General features: G+C 41.7%; 1 protein-coding gene across 1 annotated transcript in view; it reads left to right on the top strand.

Annotated features, from left to right (window-relative positions):
• Window positions 1-15098, top strand: part of cUnh12orf56 (chromosome Un C12orf56 homolog) — a gene marked incomplete at its 3' end in the record, with an annotated part of 25371 nt that extends 10273 nt beyond the window's left edge. Inside the window, exons 4-14 of the mRNA XM_080421198.1 lie at window positions 1755-1974; window positions 4316-4534; window positions 4685-4773; window positions 8417-8561; window positions 9374-9474; window positions 11017-11106; window positions 11529-11607; window positions 12502-12555; window positions 13006-13083; window positions 13958-14139; window positions 14987-15098. Coding sequence (XP_080277324.1) covers window positions 1755-1974; window positions 4316-4534; window positions 4685-4773; window positions 8417-8561; window positions 9374-9474; window positions 11017-11106; window positions 11529-11607; window positions 12502-12555; window positions 13006-13083; window positions 13958-14139; window positions 14987-15098 — 1369 coding nt within the window. The remainder of the gene's footprint in view (window positions 1-1754; window positions 1975-4315; window positions 4535-4684; window positions 4774-8416; window positions 8562-9373; window positions 9475-11016; window positions 11107-11528; window positions 11608-12501; window positions 12556-13005; window positions 13084-13957; window positions 14140-14986) is intronic.
• Window positions 15099-21627: the final 6529 nt, after the last annotated feature.

Genomic DNA, 21627 nt, shown 5'->3' with positions numbered 1-21627 from the left:
CATTTGAAATTTTGATTTCAATTGTGGTCCTCGATCTAAAACCTTTCTGGTAAATCTTTTACCAGAAACATCATGAGTGGACAAAATGTAACCAAAATGGACCATTTGTATAGAGTTAAATGAACACTTAACACTTAGACGCGCGAACGCGGGAAGCGAACGCAGCTCGAAAATAACATAGCAAGAAGAAATCAAAAACTGTCCTCAAACTAAGGCGTTTTCAACTTGCCATCCGGCCTGAAATATGCACAAATGACATGGAATTCTTAGATATCCCAATAGATGAAGTCGTCTAGATGCTTTTAGATGTGTTAATTTTGACTGTAGCTGCTATATTTCTCTCAGAGGAGTGTAATTAGTCACCCAGGGGCAGGCGGATTTCAGCCACACTGTAGTGCACTCTGCGATCTGTCCACGTGGGGGCGCGGCTGCACACAGGCAGTGCACACAATACTGCACACAGACAGACGGACACACACACACACACACACACACACACACACACACACACACACACACACACAACCCGAGCACGGTTTCATAGTAAGCTCCACTTGCGCCTTCGGCGCGCCTCCTTCCGCTGCGTTCGCAACCACTGATATAGCAACAAAAGTTTTTCAGAAAACCAGGATTTAGAGGACATTGTAGAATCGGCCTCAGGTCTTAATGGGTAGTGAAATACCCCTTTATAAATTAAACTTATCGCCTCAGCTCTCATACTCTTATTATCTGTTATACACACCTACATGTCCATGTTGTGATAAGTTATTAATATCTTTTGTACTCAACTACTGTACCTACATGTTTCATGTTGTGATAAGTTATTAATATATTTTATACTCACCTATATGTTCCATGTTGTGATAAGTTGCTGTTATTAACGTATTGGTGACCGTAACAAGGTCAGCAATACTTTCAGTTATTGCTCTTTCTGTCAAAAGAAAAAAGGTTCAGATGAAACTCTTAGCAAACACTGCCCTCTAGTGCCATATTGTGGAACAGTTTTTGTTTCCATTACATTGAATGATTGCTGCATGATTTACAAGTGCTGCATGTATGTTTTATGATTGTTTTTAATCATAAACATATTAGAGACATCAGTGGTTAAGTGTAAATTGATGTTTAAATCAATGAATACATTATATATGTTTTACCTGTAAAGCACGTTGTGACTATCCATTTTTTATAGTGTCTTTATTCAAGGAGATGTACAGTTATACAAAATTACAACGTTTCTGTCAGTGACACTCCTTGTTTTTTAGTGTTTTTTTCCACGTCACATCACAAACAATCAAACAAACAAACAAACAAACAAACACAGGACAAACACACACCCTCACATTTGGTTAGGCAGAGTGACCAAGACTGACCAGTTTACCACTAGTGGACCATCAGACCCTTAGAGTCAGTCCAACACACACATAAGAAGGCAAAGAAAACATCTATTTTATTCTAATATTTTTGTATATTAGACTATCCTGTCTGTGAACAGTGTCCTATGATTAAAACGTACTTACATTTGAATGTTCTTTTCCTTTTTGTTTGTCTCTTATTTCTCCCCCCTCTCTCCATTTCTCTCTCACCATTTCTCTCGCTCTCTCCATTTCTCTCTCTCTCTTACTCTCTCTCTCCATTTCTCGCTCTCCATTTCTCTCTCTCTATCCCTCTCTCTCTCTCTCTCTCCATCTCTCTCTGTCTCTCTGTCTCTCTCTCTTCTGATTCTTTATTCTTCTGCTCCTACCTGATTGGATCAGAGGCCAGCGAGTAGAAGTAGAAGAAGAAGATGACGATGATGATGATGATGATGATGAAGGAGAAATGGAGCGTATGGCCACCATGCAGAGGATGCTGCGTTCGGCCTCCTGTCCCAACCCGGAGACCCTGGGTCTGCAGGGTGTCCTCCCCCAGCCCCTCTCCCCCTCCTCCCCTCTGTCCCCCCCCGACTGGAGCAGCATGGTGCCCACCTTGGGGCAGGTCCGTGTTGCCATGTCTGCTTATTATAAGCGACTTTAGGCTTGTTTTTCTGTAAAGTCGCTTGTACATATCGGTAGTTGCGGGTTGTGTTTTTTTGGGCTTGTTTCTAAAGTGTAGTTGCTTATTTGGGCTTGTTTCCAAATGTTGTTTAAACCAGTGGTTCCCAAACATTTCCATGTCACCATGGACCTCCCAAATGTATATGTATTTGTCCCTCCCTAACACCCATCTTAAAATATTTTGTGCCAGAGAGCCCCGTACCAGATTAGAATATTTCAAGATGTATTTAGAAAATAGCAGATCTACAAGCTCACAACGCGTTGCGATGCGATGCGTTGTGAACCTATAGCCTATAACCTATATCGGCTATTTTCAAGTTGCGGATATAGGTTTAAAGTGCTCGTGAAGGGAAGGGACGCGCTCGCGCGCCGCCCCGGCTGAAAAATAAAAACGACGGCAATCGGGAGGCCGCTCCGGCGACCGGTGGCCGTTTTCATTTTCCTCGGGCCGCGGCTGGGCTCCCGGCCTCAAAGGGGCCTGGCCGCGGCCGGGCTCCCGCACCGGAAAAACGGAACTGTAACACATACAATGTCCAGCTGGGTCACAATAGCGTGTCAGGTGCACGCACGACATGCACACAGGTTTTTATGGAAATGTTCTTCACATTTTCATTTTATTTAACAAAGAAATCATAGATCGGTTATTTTTTGCCAAAGATATTTTGGTGTAGAGGGAAACGAGGAGTGGACCGAGTATAGAGCTCTGGGGGACTGTGACTATTGTGACTGTTTTTGACTACCGCTTATAGAACTGAAGTCAAAGTTAAAAACCTTAATCACTATTTAAATGGCTCACATTCAGAGATATAGGGCCCTATCTTGCCTTACCCATTAGCCCTATAAACGTTTTTGGAAAACTTTTTTAAATAGTTCAAATCGATCTACAACGTGTCGATGTAGATCGGCTAGTTGAACTATTTTTTTAAATGTTTTACAAAATAGGAAATATGGCTAGTAAGTTTAGGCATAAGGGGTAAGGCGGCGTGCAAGAGAGGGCCCTTGCTATGCTCTCTACTAATCTATCTTTTTCTGCTTCACTGAACAATGCCATCTAGCGAAATTGTATTTATTTTATTTTTTTATTTAACCTTTATTAAACCAGTAAAATCACATTGAGACCATAGTCTCTTTTACGAGTGTGCACTGGCCAAGAGAAGAGGCAAATAAATGTTACACAGCTCTGCCAGTAACAACAAATACAGGACATGACAAAGACAAACAAACAATCCATAACATCCGTAATACCAAAATCCTACAACCAGGGAGGCTCAGAGAGAGTCTAAATAGCTAACAGACTAATAAAAAGACTAATAAGAACAATATATCATGAAACTACTAAGCTAATATAAAACTAAGATCACAGCGTTTGCTACTCGTCAAAGCAGGAGCAATGGCTGGAGAGTGTGCCTATGGCCATCCTCTTAAAAGTCACTAGGGGGATCAAAGAAGCCAGTTTTAATCTGGTCTGTAGATCATTCCACGACCAGGGCCCAAAAAACGCAAGGCTTTTTTTCCCTGCCTCAGATTTGGTATTGGGTACGACGTAGCGCATCCAAGCGTTTGATCTGAGGTTAAGCAAATTTTGGACTAGTTAAAATTTTGAACAAATACTTATATTTAGGGAAATGACCAAGAATGGCTTTGTATATAAAAGTGTACCAATGTAGCAACCTGCGAGATGCTAAGGAGGACCACCCTACTAAGGAGTACAGAATACAATGGTGTGTCCTGTAGGTGGAGCTGGTAATGAACCTCAATGCAGCATGAAAAAGCATGCTGTGCAGGGAAAATAATCAATCTACAAGCTCTTCTGTGATACATTGAGAGCTTGTAGATAGGCTATTAGGCTATTTTCGGTTATTATTTTAGGAATAGATAATTTGAAGTGATCAAACTAGCAATATGTTCAGAAGCATCTTCCATAAAACACTAATGGTCTCGGATATTTAATATAAAAGCAAAGGTTAAAGCCTCAGTCTGTAGAACGGCAGGAACAATATTACTAGAACATCACAATTTTACATATTGTGTTAATAATTTAGGAGACTGTTTCACAAAACAATAGGCCATAAAAATTTGAGATTTGTCGTGAGATTTTTCATTTAGCTTTTAATCCATGTTTCTCTCCTTTATGTAATGTCTTTTAATCCATGTTTCTGTCCTTTATGTAATGTCTTTTAATTCATGTTTCTGTCCTTTATGTAATGTCTTTTAATCCATGTTTCTGTCCTTTATGTAGTGTCTTTTAATCCATGTTTCTGTCCTTTACGTAATGTCCTCAGCTCTCTAGGAGGAGAGGCTCTGCTCTGGCTGGTCTGTTGACGAGACAGAAGGTCAGTGGAGGAAAAGAGACAAAAGGACAGAGGGACGGACAGAGAGATGGACAGAGGGACGGAGAGGAGGTGGAGTTTAAGAGGGAGGCGGAGCTTCATCTCTACTCCGTCTCCAAGATCTCTCACATCTACCTGCACCTTCAGAGCTCCTGGAACAGCTACATTATAGTGAGTAGCCATAGACTGTAAAACATATGGACGAAGGGAGCCCCATTCGTTTCTACAGACCCTGTTTAAAATCTCTCTCTCTCTCTCTCTCTCTCTCTCTCTCTCTCTCTCTCTCTCTCTCTCTCTCTCTCTCTCTCTCTCTCTCTCTAGCGAGCCACTCTGATGTTAGACCCCCTCTACAGGAGAACATGCAACATTGCATCCAGCTCTTCTCCACACAAACAACCCCCTAGCATCAGGTAACAACCTCCTAGCATCAGGTAACAACCTCCTAGAATCAAGTAACAACCTCCTATAGCATCAGGTAACAACGCCCTAGCATTAGGTAACAACCTCCTAGCATCAGGTAACGACCTCCTAGAATCAGGTAACGACCTCCTAGAATCAGGTAACGACCTCCTAGAATCAGGCAACGACCTCCTAGCATCAGGTACTGATCTACAGAAATTACACTGCAGCATTTAAACACTTGAAGGAGCACGGTAGCAACTCACCCATTTTCAAACTCATCTTCATATGATTGGTCCTCACTGATGTTCATTATAAGATGACACCATTTCTGTCTACTCTCAGAGGAGAAACCTGCCTACCAGTGACATCATCGTTAGGCAGGTTTAGTCATTATTTATTAACCCATTCAATCCGGGAACGCATCTGTGTCATTTTAGACTAAAATAGTGTCGCGCTATGAGCTTGTAGATCTGCTATTTTGAAAAGAAATCTTGCCAAAATAATTAGAAATGTTTATTTTTTTTTGGCATATCTTTGGATATATATATTTTTTTAAAGCAAACATTTGTAACTTTTTGCTTCTGAGGGGGGAGTCCCTTGAACAAAACATTTTGAGATGGGGGTCCGCGACCATATACATATCTAAAATTGTTTTCTAAATACTAAATCCTAACAGTATGTTGCCATATCAGTGGTGCTCCAACTTGTCCATGTCAAGGACCCCCAAAATTATATGTATTTGGCCGTTGTCCCCCATCTCAAAATATGTTGTCCCAGGGATCCCCAGAAGCACAGATCGGAGTTACATATGTTCGCTTTAAATATATATATATATCAAAGATTTGCACAAATTTTACACGATTTAAAAAATAAAGTGCTCCTGAAGTGCCCCTTTTAAAGCCTAGTTGACCGGAGTCCCACAAGGCTCTATACTTGGTCCCACATCTCTTTTCCCACTACACCAAATCACAGTCGCATTGTGACACGTTGCAATGTGTTTGAACCCAGAATCAAGGAAATTAGAAAAGAAGGTAGGGTCGGCCTAGGGGGCGGGCAGACGTCATTGCATGCATAGCAGCCGCCATTGATGCGCATGGGAGCCAAACTGGAACCGGATGTTTGGTGAAATACATTGAAGTCTATGGCAGCCAGCTGTACCAGCTTGTGAACAAACACTATTTCTGAACGATTGTGTCCTTTGTCAGATAATCGGTTCAGGAATATAAAAGAAGACATATCACAGGTTTTTATCCAATCAATTCGGATTTTTTTAGCACACTGTATAATTTTATTGAGGCATCTAAACAGCGGCATGTATCATCTCTGGCAGTGTTGCCAGATTGTGTGAGAGAAATAAGCAACCAGGTCTAGGAAAACAAGCCCAAAAGAAGCTTCGGGCTAGGGGTCTTCAACGTTTTCCCAAACTGATGGGGAGATGGAGCAGGGACCCCCTACCTCGGAGGATGGGGGTGGGGGGGTGGGGGGGGCAACATATATCGTATAATTATGTATACAATTGTGTTTGTGTTTCATAGACATACATGTTATTGTGCATCAATACTAAGCTATTAAAAATAATAGACAGATTAATATATTCATGCTTTTATTTTAAACATACATGTACAAGGTACAGCGAGTAGAGTGGCCGTACTGCCATTTATAAACATACCTTATTAACTGAGAACAATCTGTCAATTGCACAATAATCATGTGGGCCTATACAAGCTATTCAAAATGGATAGAATCATGATTTAGTTAATACATAAATGTGGAAAATGTTTTAAAAATATATGAAGACAAATGGACATTTTTGAAAAAATAAAAAATATATAAAAACTATTTTTATTTATATATATATTTTTTAATTGTCTAATCAAGCAACAATTTCGCGGACCCCTGCAGTACCTCGCGGACCCCCTAGGGGTCTACAAGCTCTACAAGCTCACAACGCGTCGTGATGCAACGCGTTGTGAGCTTATAGATCTGCTATTCTTTTTAATCTTGAAGTAAAATGTGAAATATTTGAGGATTTTTGAAACACTAACAACACAAATCTGGTACGGGGCTCCCTGGCACAAAACATTTTCAGATGGGGGTTAAGGACAAATAGGCCTACATATTAATTTGAGGGTCCATGACACAGGGGCGTAGCGCCATGGGTGGGCCTGGGTGGGCCGTGGCCCACCCACATAGAGAGCTGGCCCACCCAATCGATTTGCAATCGATGCATGCACGCATGCACGCGCGCGTGCATGCGCTCCTGCTCTAGCCTGGTAAACCCTCCCTCCGGAAATCTCATTTCTATTTGATTCCTGGAGTGAGTCTGGCCTGATCCGCCTTTCTGCAATATTGGCTGTGTATGCCAAACGGCCGAGCCTATCAGCGTCGTCGCTCATTGTTCTGTGATTGACAGCTTACGTTGGCCAATCAGGTGGCGAGTTCGAGTGAGCCCAAAACACGAACGGCAGCCATCTTTTTCTTGTGCGGCCAATTCTCCGCTATTTTTTTACTTCAAAAAGCTCTCTAACTTCTATTTTGAGGCACGGAATTTACTTATAAGATATCGTTTGGATAGAATTTAGTTGTTTAACTTCATATATGTGGTCAATTAATCATGACAAAGCCTATTTAAAAATAAAAATTTAGAGAACCGGTAGGGGCGGGCAGTGACACCATTGTATCCGAAAAAGGCAACCCATTTTGGGTATGGCTGTCTCAAAAGTCCCCTTGCGTCACATTAAGACTGGTGAACTGCTGATTGGCTGAAGGGGAAAAATTATCATTGGCTGAAGGGGTTGTCAGTCAACGGTATTACTCCCGCCCAACTCCAGCACAGCCAATATTACAGAAAGGCGGATCAGGCCAGACTCACTCCAGGAATCAAATAGAAAATAGATTTCCGGAGGGAGGGTTTACCAGGCTACTCCTGCTCAGGCCCAGCCTATACTAGCGTTCTGGCTGCGCCACTGCCATGACATAAACATAATTGAGAACCACAGGTTAAAATAATTTTAAAATTGTGAAGCAAGTCCAAATAATCAACTACCCTTTAGAAAAAAGCCCCAAAAAACGCAACCCGCAACTACCAATATTTACAAGCAACTTCAGAGAAAAATTAGCCCAAAGTCGCTTATAATAAGTGGACATGGCAACACTGGTTTCTGTCTCTGCAGTATCGCGTACTTTGTGCTCTTTAGATCGCTCAATAAACTTATACAGTGTACACATCGAAAAGCAACACAGCAGAAAACAATGTGTGATATGTCTTCTTTTATTTTCCAGAAGCAATTACTTTACAAAGGTCTCAGTAATTCAGAAATATATTTTGTTCATGAGCTGATCCACCGGGCTCTCATTAACTCCAATGCATTCCACTGAACTCAAGGCTGCAGTCTGGCTCCCATGGTGCGACGAATCTGCCGGCTGGAATTGCATGATAGCGAAAATGACATAGATGACCCTACCTTCTTTCCATATACCTTGCCCAGAATAGGGAAGCTAGGGTTCAAAATAATCAGGATCTTTTTTTTTTCACATATAACCTCTACTCATTGTGTGTGTGTGTGTGTGTGTGTGTGTGTGTGTGTGTGTGTGTGTGTGTGTGTGTGTGTGTGTGTGTGTGTGTGTGTGTGTGTGTGTGTGTGTGCACAGCTGGGAGAGGACCTGTCATCTGTTCAGTCAGCTGAGAGGAGAGTTGCTTCAGGAGAATAACAGGGTGGAGTGTGTGTTTTTGCTACTGCAGGAGCTACACACTGCTGCTACACAATACGTTACCCTGAGAACCTTGTTCTGGAGGGTGAGAACACACACACACACACACACACACACACACACACACACACACACACACACACACACACACACACACACACCCCCACACCCCCCCCCCCACACACACACACACACACACACACACACACACACACACACACACACACACACACACACACACACACACACACACACACACACACACACACACACACACACACACACACCAGGCCCGCTGGGTTTTTCCTTTTCCAGTCAGCACTTGGCACCTGCCCAAAACTACTAGTAACTGGTGTACTGACCATGGTATTACTGTGCTTGACTGACCAGCCAACTGGCCTGACCTTAAACCCCACAGAGAATCTTAAGTTGTATTGTCAAGAGGAAGATGAGAGACTGTACACTCAACAATACAGATGAGCTTAAAGCTGCCATCAAAGCAAACCTCCATAACACCTCAGCAGTGCCACAGGCTGATCACCTCCATGCCACGCCCCATTAATGAAGTCATTTGTTCAAAAGTCGCCCAGAGTGTCAATGCTGTTGGTTTTATACGTGTAATGCTTACTTGAGTCTATGTGAAAAACAATAAAAATGGAATAAAAATAAATACAAATAAAATCGCCCAGAGTGCACAGATTAACATACTTTTCAGAAGGTCGACATTTCTCTATTATAATTTTTTTTATTTTTATATGGATTTTAGATTTTCAGGGGTTATATGCCATAATCATCAAGATCATGGCATCGCTCTCTCTTTCAAATCAATTCAATATAATTCTCTCCCTCAATTTAAATTCTAATTTAATTCACTTCTCTGTTGTTGTTTTTTCCCAGTCCAGTGACCTGTGTGTGTTCCTGGTCCAGACATTAGAGGGCGCTCTTGACAGCTGTGCTGACGACAGTCCTAAAGGTGTTCGCACTGAAGATCAGCTACTGTAAGTGTGTGTGTGTGTGTGTGTGTGTGTGTGTGTGTGTGTGTGTGTGTGTGTGTGTGTGTGTGTGTGTGTGTGTGTGTGTGTGTGTGTGTGTGTGTGTGTGTGTGTGCGCGCGTGAGTCTACATCGACACGTGAGCTTGTAGATCAGCTATTTGAACTATTTTAAAATGTTTTTCAAAATAGTAAAAAAATGCCAACAGTTTTTTAGGCATAAGGTGTAAGACAAGATAGGACCCATAGACTTTGTACTGTGGTCAGTAGTAACATCATTGCTATTATATGTAATAATAATAATAATAATAATAATAATAATAATAATAATAATAATACAGTAGTAACATCATTGTTATTATATTTAACCTACAGATTAGGCATGTAACGATTCACTCAACTCACGATACGATTCGAATCACGATTCGAGGTTCACGATACGATTTTTCACGATTTTTAAGCACATTTATTTTCGAGACAAATTACTGGAAAACCTTGATTATTTCTCTTACAAAAATCATGTATTTTTTAACAACTGTATTTTCTCTTATCCTCTTTTCAATATATGAAATTAAGCCTTTTTTATTATTCATGAGGTACATGCATTAACTGTAAGGTACACATTAAGACATATACTTTTTTATCTGTAAAATAATAACTTTAAATATATAAGTATTATGAAATAAATGAATTTTAAAACATATATCCCAGATGAAATAAATTATAAAGAAAACCTTCAAATAAACAAATTAAGGCTTAGCCTTTGTTCCAAGCTTGGGATTTACAAGTAATTTATTTATGATATATTCTCAGCATTCTGTACACATTTATGTAATAAGGGAAACTGTTTTAAACTGCTCCAAATGAGATTAGATAAAAAATGTATTGATTAATATCAATGTAATTCGCTATATATCTGACAGACAGTGTTGAAAGGAGTTTGACGTTGTCACCAGTCTGATACAATTGTTAAATTATTATTATTCATATAGATTATTATTCATTGTACTCTGCAGCGGCAGCCGCACCGAGGCGCTCCAGAATTAGCCGTTTTCATTAGAAGCCTATCAGTTGTATGTTTCCTACAGAGTTTAAATCAGACAGGCTAACAACAGCTAACAACATTGTCAGATGGGGGAGGGGGTAAACGGTATAGTTTGGGCTATTCATCAATCAAATAAACATGTTTACATGCGACGCACATTTCCCTCTTTATGCAGTGCGATCGCCTAGTTGTTTAGATTTCATAGCCTGAGAGGACGTGAACCCCACTCTGCCGTTCATAGCCTGCCGTTGAGTGAGTGAAGAAGAGACCGACGGAGGCTGCTATGGTGGCCCTGAGGGGACAAAATAGTAGGCGGATAACAAGGAATGGAGTCTGACTCGATTGCGCCCTCTGCTGGTTGCATCGCGATGTCATATTTTATTGCATAGATTTAAATCGTCACCACTTTGAATCGATTTAAATCGATATACGATAAATCGTTACATGCCTACTACAGATTGTGTACTGTTTGTGTACTACAGTTTGTGCACTGTGTGTATTACAGATTGTGTACTGTGGTCGTTCAGACTCTGGCTCTCATGTTCAGAGAGACTGAGGTGGAACCAACTAGACACGCCATGCTGACTGGCAAGAAGTGAGTCTGTCTGTCTGTCTGTCTGTCTGTCTGTCTGTCTGTCTGTCTGTCTGTCTGTCTGTCTGTCTGTCTGTCTGTCTGTCTGTCTGTCTGTGTTTAGACTAATGTTCATAGTCCAAAAGAGTATCCCTTCTTGTTCTTCATAAAGTCTCTGTGCATAACTAGTTCCCGCTTTGCCGGCAGCAGATTTGAACCAAATATGCAAGAAGTTAGCCCAACTCACACTTCGCCACTAGGGGGAAAATGGTACACAAATGGTGTCCTAAGTGGATGACGTCTGATGGCCAGTGGTGGAAAAAGTACTCAAATTTTGTACTTAAGTAAAAGTACCAATACTGCAATGTAATAATACTCTGTAGTAGTCTATTATAAAGTAGATTTTCTCCTGATTTTTCTCTCTGAAAAACTATAATTGTTTACAGAGGTGGTCTGACCAGCAGACTGCTGCTAGCGTTGGTCTGTGATCCTCACTGCTGCCACAACTCTGCTCTGACCTCTGAGGTGAGACACCTGTCTGTCTGTCTGTCTGTCTGTCTGTCTGTCTGTCTGTCTGTCTGTCTGTCTGTCTGTCTGTCTGTCTGTCTGTCTGTCTGTCTGTCTGTCTGTCTGTCTGTCTGTCTGTCTGTCTGTCTGTCTGTCTGTCTGTCTGTCTGTCTGTCTGTCTGTCTGTCTGTCTGGTGAGACATCATCTTTATCCAAATAGCACATTTAAAAACAACAGTCATTGACCCAAAGGTTTTTCCAATCAAGCATGACCAGCAACAACATTACAGCCATATAAATGCACATTAAAAACAAGCATAACACAATAAGAAGCTCAAGAAAATCAAGAAGAATATGAGACTTAAAATAATTACAGTCCATAAAAACGGTGAATACATGGAGTTGACTAGACAGAAGGGACATACAGTGCTTCTTGGGGCATCCTCAAACAGAGCTAAAAGTATAAGAGACAAGAGGTGGGTCTTTAGACTTGATTTAATCCGTTTAGACCTGAGGCCGATTCTAAAAACGCCATCTAAATTTCTGAAAAACTTAAATTTTTATTCAAATGAATTTACAAAATGTATGTTGGTATACTGTATACAGAAACAACTACACCAAAAGGGGTTCCTGGATTGAAAGGTATAGTTACGTATAGGTGTTCCCAGGTCTAAATGGGTTAAAAAGTGATTATTAACCACTTAAACCGTATAAACTTCACTGACCGGGGTCCCCCATGACTCTATACTAGGCCCTCTCCTTTATGCACCTCTACACCAAATGTCTTTGTGTCAATCTAACTCCTCTCTCTCTCTCTCTCTCTCTCTCTCTCTCTCTCTATCTCTCTCTCTCTCTCTCTCTCTCTCTCTCTCTCTCTCTCTCTCTCTCTCTCTCTCTCTCTCTCTCTCTCAGTACCAGGATGCTGCTTGCTCTCTGTTATTTGAGTTGGTGCTTTTAGGCCAGGAGGTGAGATACTGACCACACACACACACACACACACACAGACACACACACACACACACACACACACACACACACACACACACACACCCCCCCCCCCCACACACACACACACACACACACACACACACACACACACACACACACACACACACACACACACACACACACGCTCGCGCGCACACACACACACACACACACACACACACACACACACACACACACACACACACACACACACACACACACACACGTGCGCACACACACACACACACCCTGAAAAGTACTTCTTATGGAGTTTGCAGAAAAACACCCATAAACCTATGATGTGACAATACAACTGTTGGTGACTGGTGTGTGTGTGTGTGTGTGTGTGTGTGTGTGTGTGTGTGTGTGTGTGTGTGTGTGTGTGTGTGTGTGTGTGTGTGTGTGTGCGCGCTGCGCGCAGCGCATCAGGCCAGTAGATGTTCCTCGGTGGAGAACTTCCTGACTGTGGGTTGGATCCTCAGAGTTCTACAACCTCATCCACACCTGGTAACACCTGTCTGTCTGTCTGTCTGTCTGTCTGTCTGTCTGTCTGTCTGTCTGTCTGTCTGTCTGTCTGTCTGTCTGTCTGTCTGTCTGTCTGTCTGTCTGTCTGTCTGTCTGTCTGTCTGTCTGTCTGTCTGTCTGTCCTCATCCCATGTGACCTTTCACCCAGAGACACATATTCCTCTCTGTATTTATTTTATAATATATTTATATTAATGAATAATATTATAACAGCAGTTTTGACCCACATCTTGAACACTGGTTCTCAAAGCTGGTTCCAGGGGATCCCCAGCAACATGAGGAACAGTTTAAGTTAAACATGTAAAGGAGCGCTTCACCCATTTTCAACCTATCTTCGTATAACTGGTCCTCACTAATGCTCATTATAAGACCATTTCTGTCTACTCACTCTGTGTCAACATTTATTTCTCTCTTCTTTTAATGCAAGAACATTGGCTTCTATTTCAGCATGCTACATTTCCAGGAAGAGAAAGGCTGTAGTAGTTTCTATTAGCTTGGAATCCCCCATCGAAGATGTCACTGGTAGGCAGGTTTCTGAACCGTCCAGAAACTGTCCCACCAATGAGACACGGAGTGAGTAGACAGAAATGGTGGCCATCTTATTATGAGCGTTAGTGAGGACCAATTCTATGAAGATAAGGTTGAAAATGGACGGAATGCTCCTTTAAGCCCTGTTTTATTTTTTTGGGGGGGGGGAGTTTCGACAAATATTGCCAAATGCGGGTAGTTGACATGAAAATGTTTGAGAACCACAGACCTAAAATACCTCTTTCCCTACATCTCTCTCTCTCTTTCCCTCTCTCTCTCTCTCTCTGTCTATCTCTCTGTCTCTCTATCTCTCTCTCCACCTCCACAGTGTAGTTTCTTGGGCCACCAGGCCCAGCAGGTGGTCAGGGTGTGGTCAGACAGTGACCAGGGGGTCTTGAGCCCGCTCCAGGCCGTGCTGCTGTTCCAGCGCTGTTGGGTCCTGGTGGCCTGTCTTCAGCACAGCCGGCCGCTGGCACAGTACCTGCAGGACCACTTCAGAGAGGAGTTCAGGTTCGCTCCGGATCTTTCTCTCTTTGTGTCGCTTGGTTCTGGGTAGAGATGGGATTGCTCTAGGACAGGGGTCTTCAACAGGGGGTCCGGGACCCCTAGGGGGTCCTCAGAGTTACTACAGGGGGTCCGCCAGAAATCTTTGTGTGATATGATTATTTTTTTTTCATTAACCATTTGAACCCTAGCATCCATTTTCCGAGGAGAACTTTAGCCAAAAAATAGCAGATCTACAAGCTCACAACGCCTCGCGCTGCGAGGCGTTGTGAGCTTGTAGATCGGCTATTTTTGGCAAAGAGTTATAGGTGTAGAGGGGGAAAAGAGCGGAAAAAAATTATCTGAAACACAATTTTATACAATATAGAGGGGGTCCCTGCTTCATCTCAGCTAGGGGGTCCTTGGCCTGAAAACGTTGAAGACCCCTGCTCTAGGAGCAGGGGGTCACGGGGGGGCGTCCGTGGCCAAATATCATATTGGAACGAAAAAGTTTGAGAACTAATGATTTAGAAGGCATTTGTAGAATCGGTTGGCAGCAACAACAAAAAAGCTTTGGGGAGCCCTGCTTTATAGCAATGATTACTTTCAGAATATAAAGCTTCAACTTTTTAACAAGTCTTTCTGTTTAATCAAAAGATATTATTTATAGCAGTGGTTCTCTATGTGTGGTTCAGGGACCTTCAGAACACATACTGTACCTGTTGATCTGCTATTTAAAAAAAAAAAGCCATGAAATAAATCTGGAATATGTTACGTTTTAACAACACAGATCTTGTCATATATTTTTGATATGAAAAAGGTTGAGAACCACTGACTTATAACAAGTTCTCTTTGTCCTCTTGATGTTTTTCAGGTACTATGTGAAGGGGGCGTGTCTCAAGGAGAGGTTGTTACATCACTACCCCATCAGCCAACCAGCTGCCAGATTAGTCACCCAGCTCCAAGCACTCATACTGCAGACATGACCGCATCTTCAAGCATACCCTACTTTATCATTCATTAAAATATGAATGGGACCATAATTTACTTAACGCATATCATGATAATTGGAAAAAAAGACTTTAAACTAGCGATTGAAAACACAAAGTATTTATGTAAACATTTATTACGGTAATAAAATCAAGTGTAAAGTCCGGCCAAAACCTTGTTCAATTGACTGGAGTGTAACGGCTTCTGTAGCCTGCAGGAATTTGTTCTTCCTTATGAGCTTCAATTTGAAGAGCTCTCCCTTGTCACCTGGTTGCAAATAATGCTGAATGTTTGTTTGTATTCAGTATAACACTAATTATCATATATGTGTAAAATAAGCAGTGTGTGTGTGCCTTCACCGGAGTGATTTAATGCTTATCAAACTGGACCATGAACCCTTTTCTCTCAGTGTTCTGAATCAGTGGTTCTCAACCTTTTAACCCCCCCCCCTAAAAAAAAGGCCAAAATAATCATATTTGAACTGGGGACCCCCCCACCCTGACAAGCATTGTCAGGGAATTGTTGGACTTGAGGCATTACATTTAGTTTGCTCACAATGCCTCTCAACACGAGGCCAATGGCCAATGTTAGATTTCTTTGACGCAGCAATGGTCTTATTTTTATTACACTTATGCTGTATGTTTGTTTGATTACTGTTGAGTGAGAAAACAATGTTGCACATTAAGCTAATCCTCTGGACACCCCCCCCCCCCCACCAATAATTTGAGGACCCCACTGGGGGTCCCGACCCACAGTTTGAGAACCACTGTTGTGAATAAACCGCACATCACCATGAAGACACATTTGCGACTTTTCAGGAATCTTGACGACCATGCAGACTTATGCAAAGGTTAAAATTAATTTAGATAGCATGTTATTTGGACAGATGCTATGTTCATTGATTACCTGGTAGACTATTGTTTCTATATTTTCAACATACAGATTATTATTCTTATAGTATATTATTTAGACTGATGCTAGGTTCTTTCTTGGTGTACCTGTGATCCTAGTTTACTGAGGCACTACACTGTCTGTCTGCATTCTATGTACTGTATGTGTTTACCTTGCTTAGTGTAAGTTGCTCTGGATCAGTGGTGTAAAGTAACTAAGTACATTTACTGAAGTACTGTACTTTGTAGTGTAAAGTACATTTTTGAGGAATTTTTACTTTACTGGAGTATTTCCCATTTTCAATACTTTTACTTCTACTCCAGTACATCTCAGAGGCAAATATTATGCTTTTACTCCACTACAATTATTAGAAAACTTTTAGTTACTTTGCAGATATACATTATTACATTATAAAATACACATTAACCACTGTAGTCCTATTTTATACCTAGGCTATTAAAAATACTATTTTCACTTCCTTCACATCTTTGAAGGAAGTAAGGAAGAGGCCCAATTTCCTTCCAATATGGCTGCTGTGCATAGAGCATATAGATGGGTTTCCGCGCGACGTCATCACAGAGCAGAGTGCGCAATCTGCGCATGCGCGGGGGAGAACGAACCGGAAGCGCCATTCACTCTATTGTTATTTTCGGGATTTAGATAGGCATAATGCTGCTATTATAGGCATAATAGGCATAATGCTGCTATTATATACAAACAGATCCAACTTCCGACAAATCATTTTTATTGAGTAAAGAAGATATTACAAACTGCATCATTTAATCTACTTTCATTAAACCTGGTGAAGACCATTTATTTTATGGGTAATAGGGTATAGGATATTTTTAGGGTAATAGCGCCCTCTACAGGCTCATCCCGCCACTGCGCACGCATCATCCTCTCATGTTTACAAACAGGAAACCCATCTATAGGGCCTCTTTCTTATTTCCTTCACAGGTCTTACCAATGATACTAATGAAGGCTCTGTTCCGTTTAGTGTAGCACAGTGGTTCTCAAATGTTTTAACCCATTTAGAAAAAAAAAAAAAATAACTTCAAATATTTATTCAAAAATTACAAAACAATGTATGTTGCTATATACTGTACATAGCAACAACAACCCCAAAAGGGGTTCCCGTCTTGAAAGGTAGTTACAAATAGGGGTTCCCACCCTAAATGGGTTCATTTCAAGGACCCCCATAACTGAGTGTACAAATGGAATTCAATGGACCCTACACACCCGTAAGGGGCCATTTGGAACCCCCTCAAGAAGCCATGAGGGTCTCTGGGCCTGGACCACACTGGTGTAGCAGAGTGTCTCCAGTGAGCCAACATGAACAATATCAGCACCCTGACTCTGTTTGACCAGAATGGAACAGAGCCTTCATTGGTATCATTGGTAACACCTGTTAAGGAAAAGGCCCAATTTCTTTACAATATGGCTGCTGTGCATAGACCAATTATTTGTTTACCAACATTGAGACTGGACTGGTTGTTTCATGCAATGTGTTGGCTAGTGAGGCGCGTCTTATCAGTGTGACGTCGTCTGTTAAGTCGTCTATAGACCCCTTAACAGGGGTCTATAGACCCCTGTTATGCCCGATAACAGGGGTCTTTATGCCCGATATGCTTTGTTGTAGAGCTTGTAGATCGGCTATTTTGCACTATTCTAGAAAATGTCGAAATGTCTTGACATATTCTGAATTTATGTTTACTGATGAAACATTGACAAACGTGTGAACCTGCTGAGCTCTGATGTGTGAAACCATATTAAAAAAACGTTGACAAGCACAATAGAATAGAAAGCAGTACTTGTTAAGCCATTATGCATATGGTTGCTGTTGGGCAGAAACCTCATAAATCCAACCTTCATAAATGAATGCCCCTATGGCGTCATACTACAGTGTCAGTGTCACACAAAAGTTGGAAAGAATATCAGATCTACGAGCTCACAACGGGTGGCCATGCAACATGACACATTGTGAGCTTATTGTTGCAGTTTTTCTTTTAGTGAAAGTGTGCAGGTCTCTCTGTGGGTTTTATAAATATTGACCCAACGAAAAGCATTAAAAATAGTTTGTGACTAAAACTACACTAGATCAATTGGAACTCTATTTCTTCCACCCGACAGCAACGATATATGCCTACAATGAAGTATGATGTCAGTGTTGGGGGGGGGGGGGGCATGAGGCCTTGTCTATGTGGAGGTAGTCCAACATTTTAATGTTGCACAAAATAATAAAGTTGTTTAGTTAATTTAAAAAGTCATATACCTCAGTTCACTGCATAGTGTGATATGTGATGCCTCTCTAACTAGGACTGGTAGCATATTCTATTTTTATTCTCTGTAAGAGAGGTGACCATGTGTATTATTGCCGATTTATTGTGTGATCTGTATTTGTTGTTGTTTATGCATTGTGAAATACTAAATAATTCATGCAAATTACAAAGTATATTTTCTTTTTAATAAAGTAGAACATTTCCACTCAAAAAAGTTAAAGGGGAAAAACTCACACATGGCACAAAACATTTTCAGATGGTGGTCCACGGCCAAAAATATAACAATTTGAAGAAAAATTTAGAAAAAGGACTGGCAGCGGGTCAACTGAGGAACCCAGTTTGGGTCTTGTTCGTGCCTTCCTCTTCCTTGTTCTTCTCCTCCTCCTGCTCCTTCCTCTGCTCCTCCTGGTTCTTCTCCTCTTTCTTCTGCTCCTTCCTCTCCCCCTTCCTCTGCTGCTCCTCTTCCTCCCTCCAGGAGGAGGAACTCTCGCTCGTACGCGTCCGCAGCCTCGAGCACCCGCCGCACGAGGAGGTAGCGACCCCTCCCCCTGATGTTCACCGTGTGAGGGTCCGTGTGGCTCCCGGGTGGAGGGTCAGAGGAAGGGGGGGCAGGAGGAACAGAGGAAGTGGGGACAGAGGAAGGGGGGGAAGGGGGGCGGTCCCGCTTGTACTCCTTAACGACCCGGTCAAGGTCGTTGAGGAGTTTGTAGTCGGCCGCCCCGCACACGTGGATCACGTGGTCACTTTGGTCCTGAACACAAAGAGAAAAGGCATTTAGCAGACGCTCTTTACCCAGAGTGACTTACAGTAAAGCAAGGTAAACACATACAGAGAATGCAGAGAGGCGGTGTAATAATGCCCCACAAACTAGGATCACAGTTAAACAAAGAACCTAGCATCAGTCTAAACGGTATAATTTCTTTTTAAAAGAAGATTATTTTTTTTTAGAAATGGTAGGATGCCAGGTAAACAAATGAACCTGGCATCTGTCTAAATCGGTTGGTTCCCCCAGGGGTCCTTGGGGGGTACCGGGGGGTCCCCAGCAAAAGTAGTTAATATAGCGTCGTGATCATTTTAACCACTTTAACAATTATTTAGTACTTTAGTTATTCAAAAATAGCAGATCTACAAGCTCATAGCGAGCTTGTAGATCTGCTATTTTTGAAAATTCTCAACTCAAATCTTTGCTTCTGGGGGTCCCTGGAACAATATTTTTGAGATGGGGGTCTGCTGCCAAATACATATAATTTTGGGGGTCCTTGGTTTGAGAACCACTGGTCTAAATAACATGCTATCTAAATCGCATTTTTTAAATCTACATTCCAAATTTACATAATCTTTTTCAAATCTAAACTAAATAGTACATTCCAAAGTACATTCGCACGTGATCAACGTGCACGTCACTTTGCTCCTTAACAGAAAGAGAAATATTTCACAACACTGGAAATTCTAGCTTTCATACAATCTTAAAATAAATGCATAGAATCTCTGTCTGTCGAGAACCGTTCGACTTTAAACTTGCCGTGCGTGCCGCCGCCGCCGACCCGACTAATAGTCCAGTTCTATATGTAATTTCGTTCAAATTTTCGGGGGATTAGGAAAACTATACATTTTTGGAAACTTCAGGGTATAACAAATCAGAAAATCCATGATTCCATTTGTGCAGAAGCCAATATGGTGGCCATCTTGGATTTTGCAAAATGGCGACCTTTGAATATTCTTTTTTCAATATCTCGACTTCTAGATTACGTAGGATCTGGATTCTAGTGGCTAAATCTACATTTTTAGGGTCAGGAAATCCAATGGTGCTAATTAAAAATATTTACAAATGATCAATGGCACAGATTTGGTCATAATCCTTGATTTTGGGGGGGGGGAATGTAATATTCGTTTTTCCACTATTTTGACTTCTAGATTACATAGGATCGTGATTCAAGTGGTTAAATCTACATTTTTCAGGAAATCCAATGGTGCTAATTAAAATCAGTGATCAATAGCACATATTTACATAACAATCTAGAATTGTAATATATGATTATCTGAAGAGACAGAGACAGATGATTTCTCTCATTGACACAATTTATTTATTTACACAAACACAAACTAGACCAGTCTATACATCATCATTGCCGTCACTAGCCAATGTATCTTGACAGTCTTCATCATTTTGGCAGTCAGCAGTACACTGACATAGCTCCATACAGGGTAGCCCCACTGATCTGCACGAACATCTAAGTGAAGAACAGTCTGCTTTACAGTGACATCTGACCATCTCAATGATTGCCTCTGGTGCTGGGAGGGACTCAGTTGTAACTGGTTTCAGCTGGCCGTCCTTGTCTTGTAGTAGCCATTGTTGAGTGGGTCAAGGAACTTCTGCTGAACAATGTGGACTCTAAGGACATGCTGCTTGAGAGCACCAAGGGTGGGTGGAAGCTTGTCCCCTTCTACCATGTGTTTGCAGAATATCACTCACTATCACCATTGCTGTCACTAGCCAATGTATCTTGACAGTCTTCATCATTTTGGCAGTCAGCAGTACACTGACATCTGACATCTGGGATTTTGGAAGTGGCACCAATATGGAACATTCTGGGTGCAGACCGAGCCAAAGCTTTGCCGGAATTTCATGCCTTTACAGGAGCAGACAACACTGGGAGATTTTCTAGGATAGGCAAACCTACCTGGTGGAACAGCCTCAAAGCTGGTGATGATGTCCTCGAGGCTCTGAAGATGCTTTCTCAAACCAGTGATGTGACAGAGGATCTGCTAACTACAGTAGCTAAGTTTGTATGCCCTGCATACTTACCAAAGGGGATCAAAATCGAAAACAACCCTGAGCTGAGATGGCATCTATTCTGTAAACACATGGCAGAAGGGGACAAGCTTCCACCCACCCTTGGTGCTCTCAAGCAGCATGTCTTAAGAGTCCATATCCAGGCCAGAGTGTGAAGTCAGGCACACATTGCTCAGCAGGAGTTCCTTGACCCACTCAACAATGGCTACTACAAGGACAAGGACGGCCAGCTGAAACCAGTTACAACTGAGTCCCTCCCAGCACCAGAGGCAATCATTGAGATGGTCAGATGTCACTGTAAAGCAGACTGTTCTTCACTTAGATGTTTGTGCAGATCTGCCAAAATGATGAAGACTGTCAAGATACATTGGCTAGTGACAGCAATGATGATAGTGAGGATGATGTATAGACTGGTCTAGTTTGTCTTTGTGTAAATAAATGACGCAACCTTGTGTCAATGAGAGAAATCATCTGTCTCTGTCTCTTCAGATAATCATATATTACAGTTCTAGATTGTTATGTAAATATGTGCTATTGATCACTGATTTTAATTAGCACCAT

Source organism: Gymnoscopelus braueri, assembly GCF_963280865.1.
Source record: "Gymnoscopelus braueri genome assembly, chromosome: 23".
Lineage (NCBI taxonomy): Eukaryota > Metazoa > Chordata > Actinopteri > Myctophiformes > Myctophidae > Gymnoscopelus > Gymnoscopelus braueri.
Note: the sequence above shows the minus strand (reverse complement) of the source record. Positions and strands in the feature narration are given on the sequence as shown.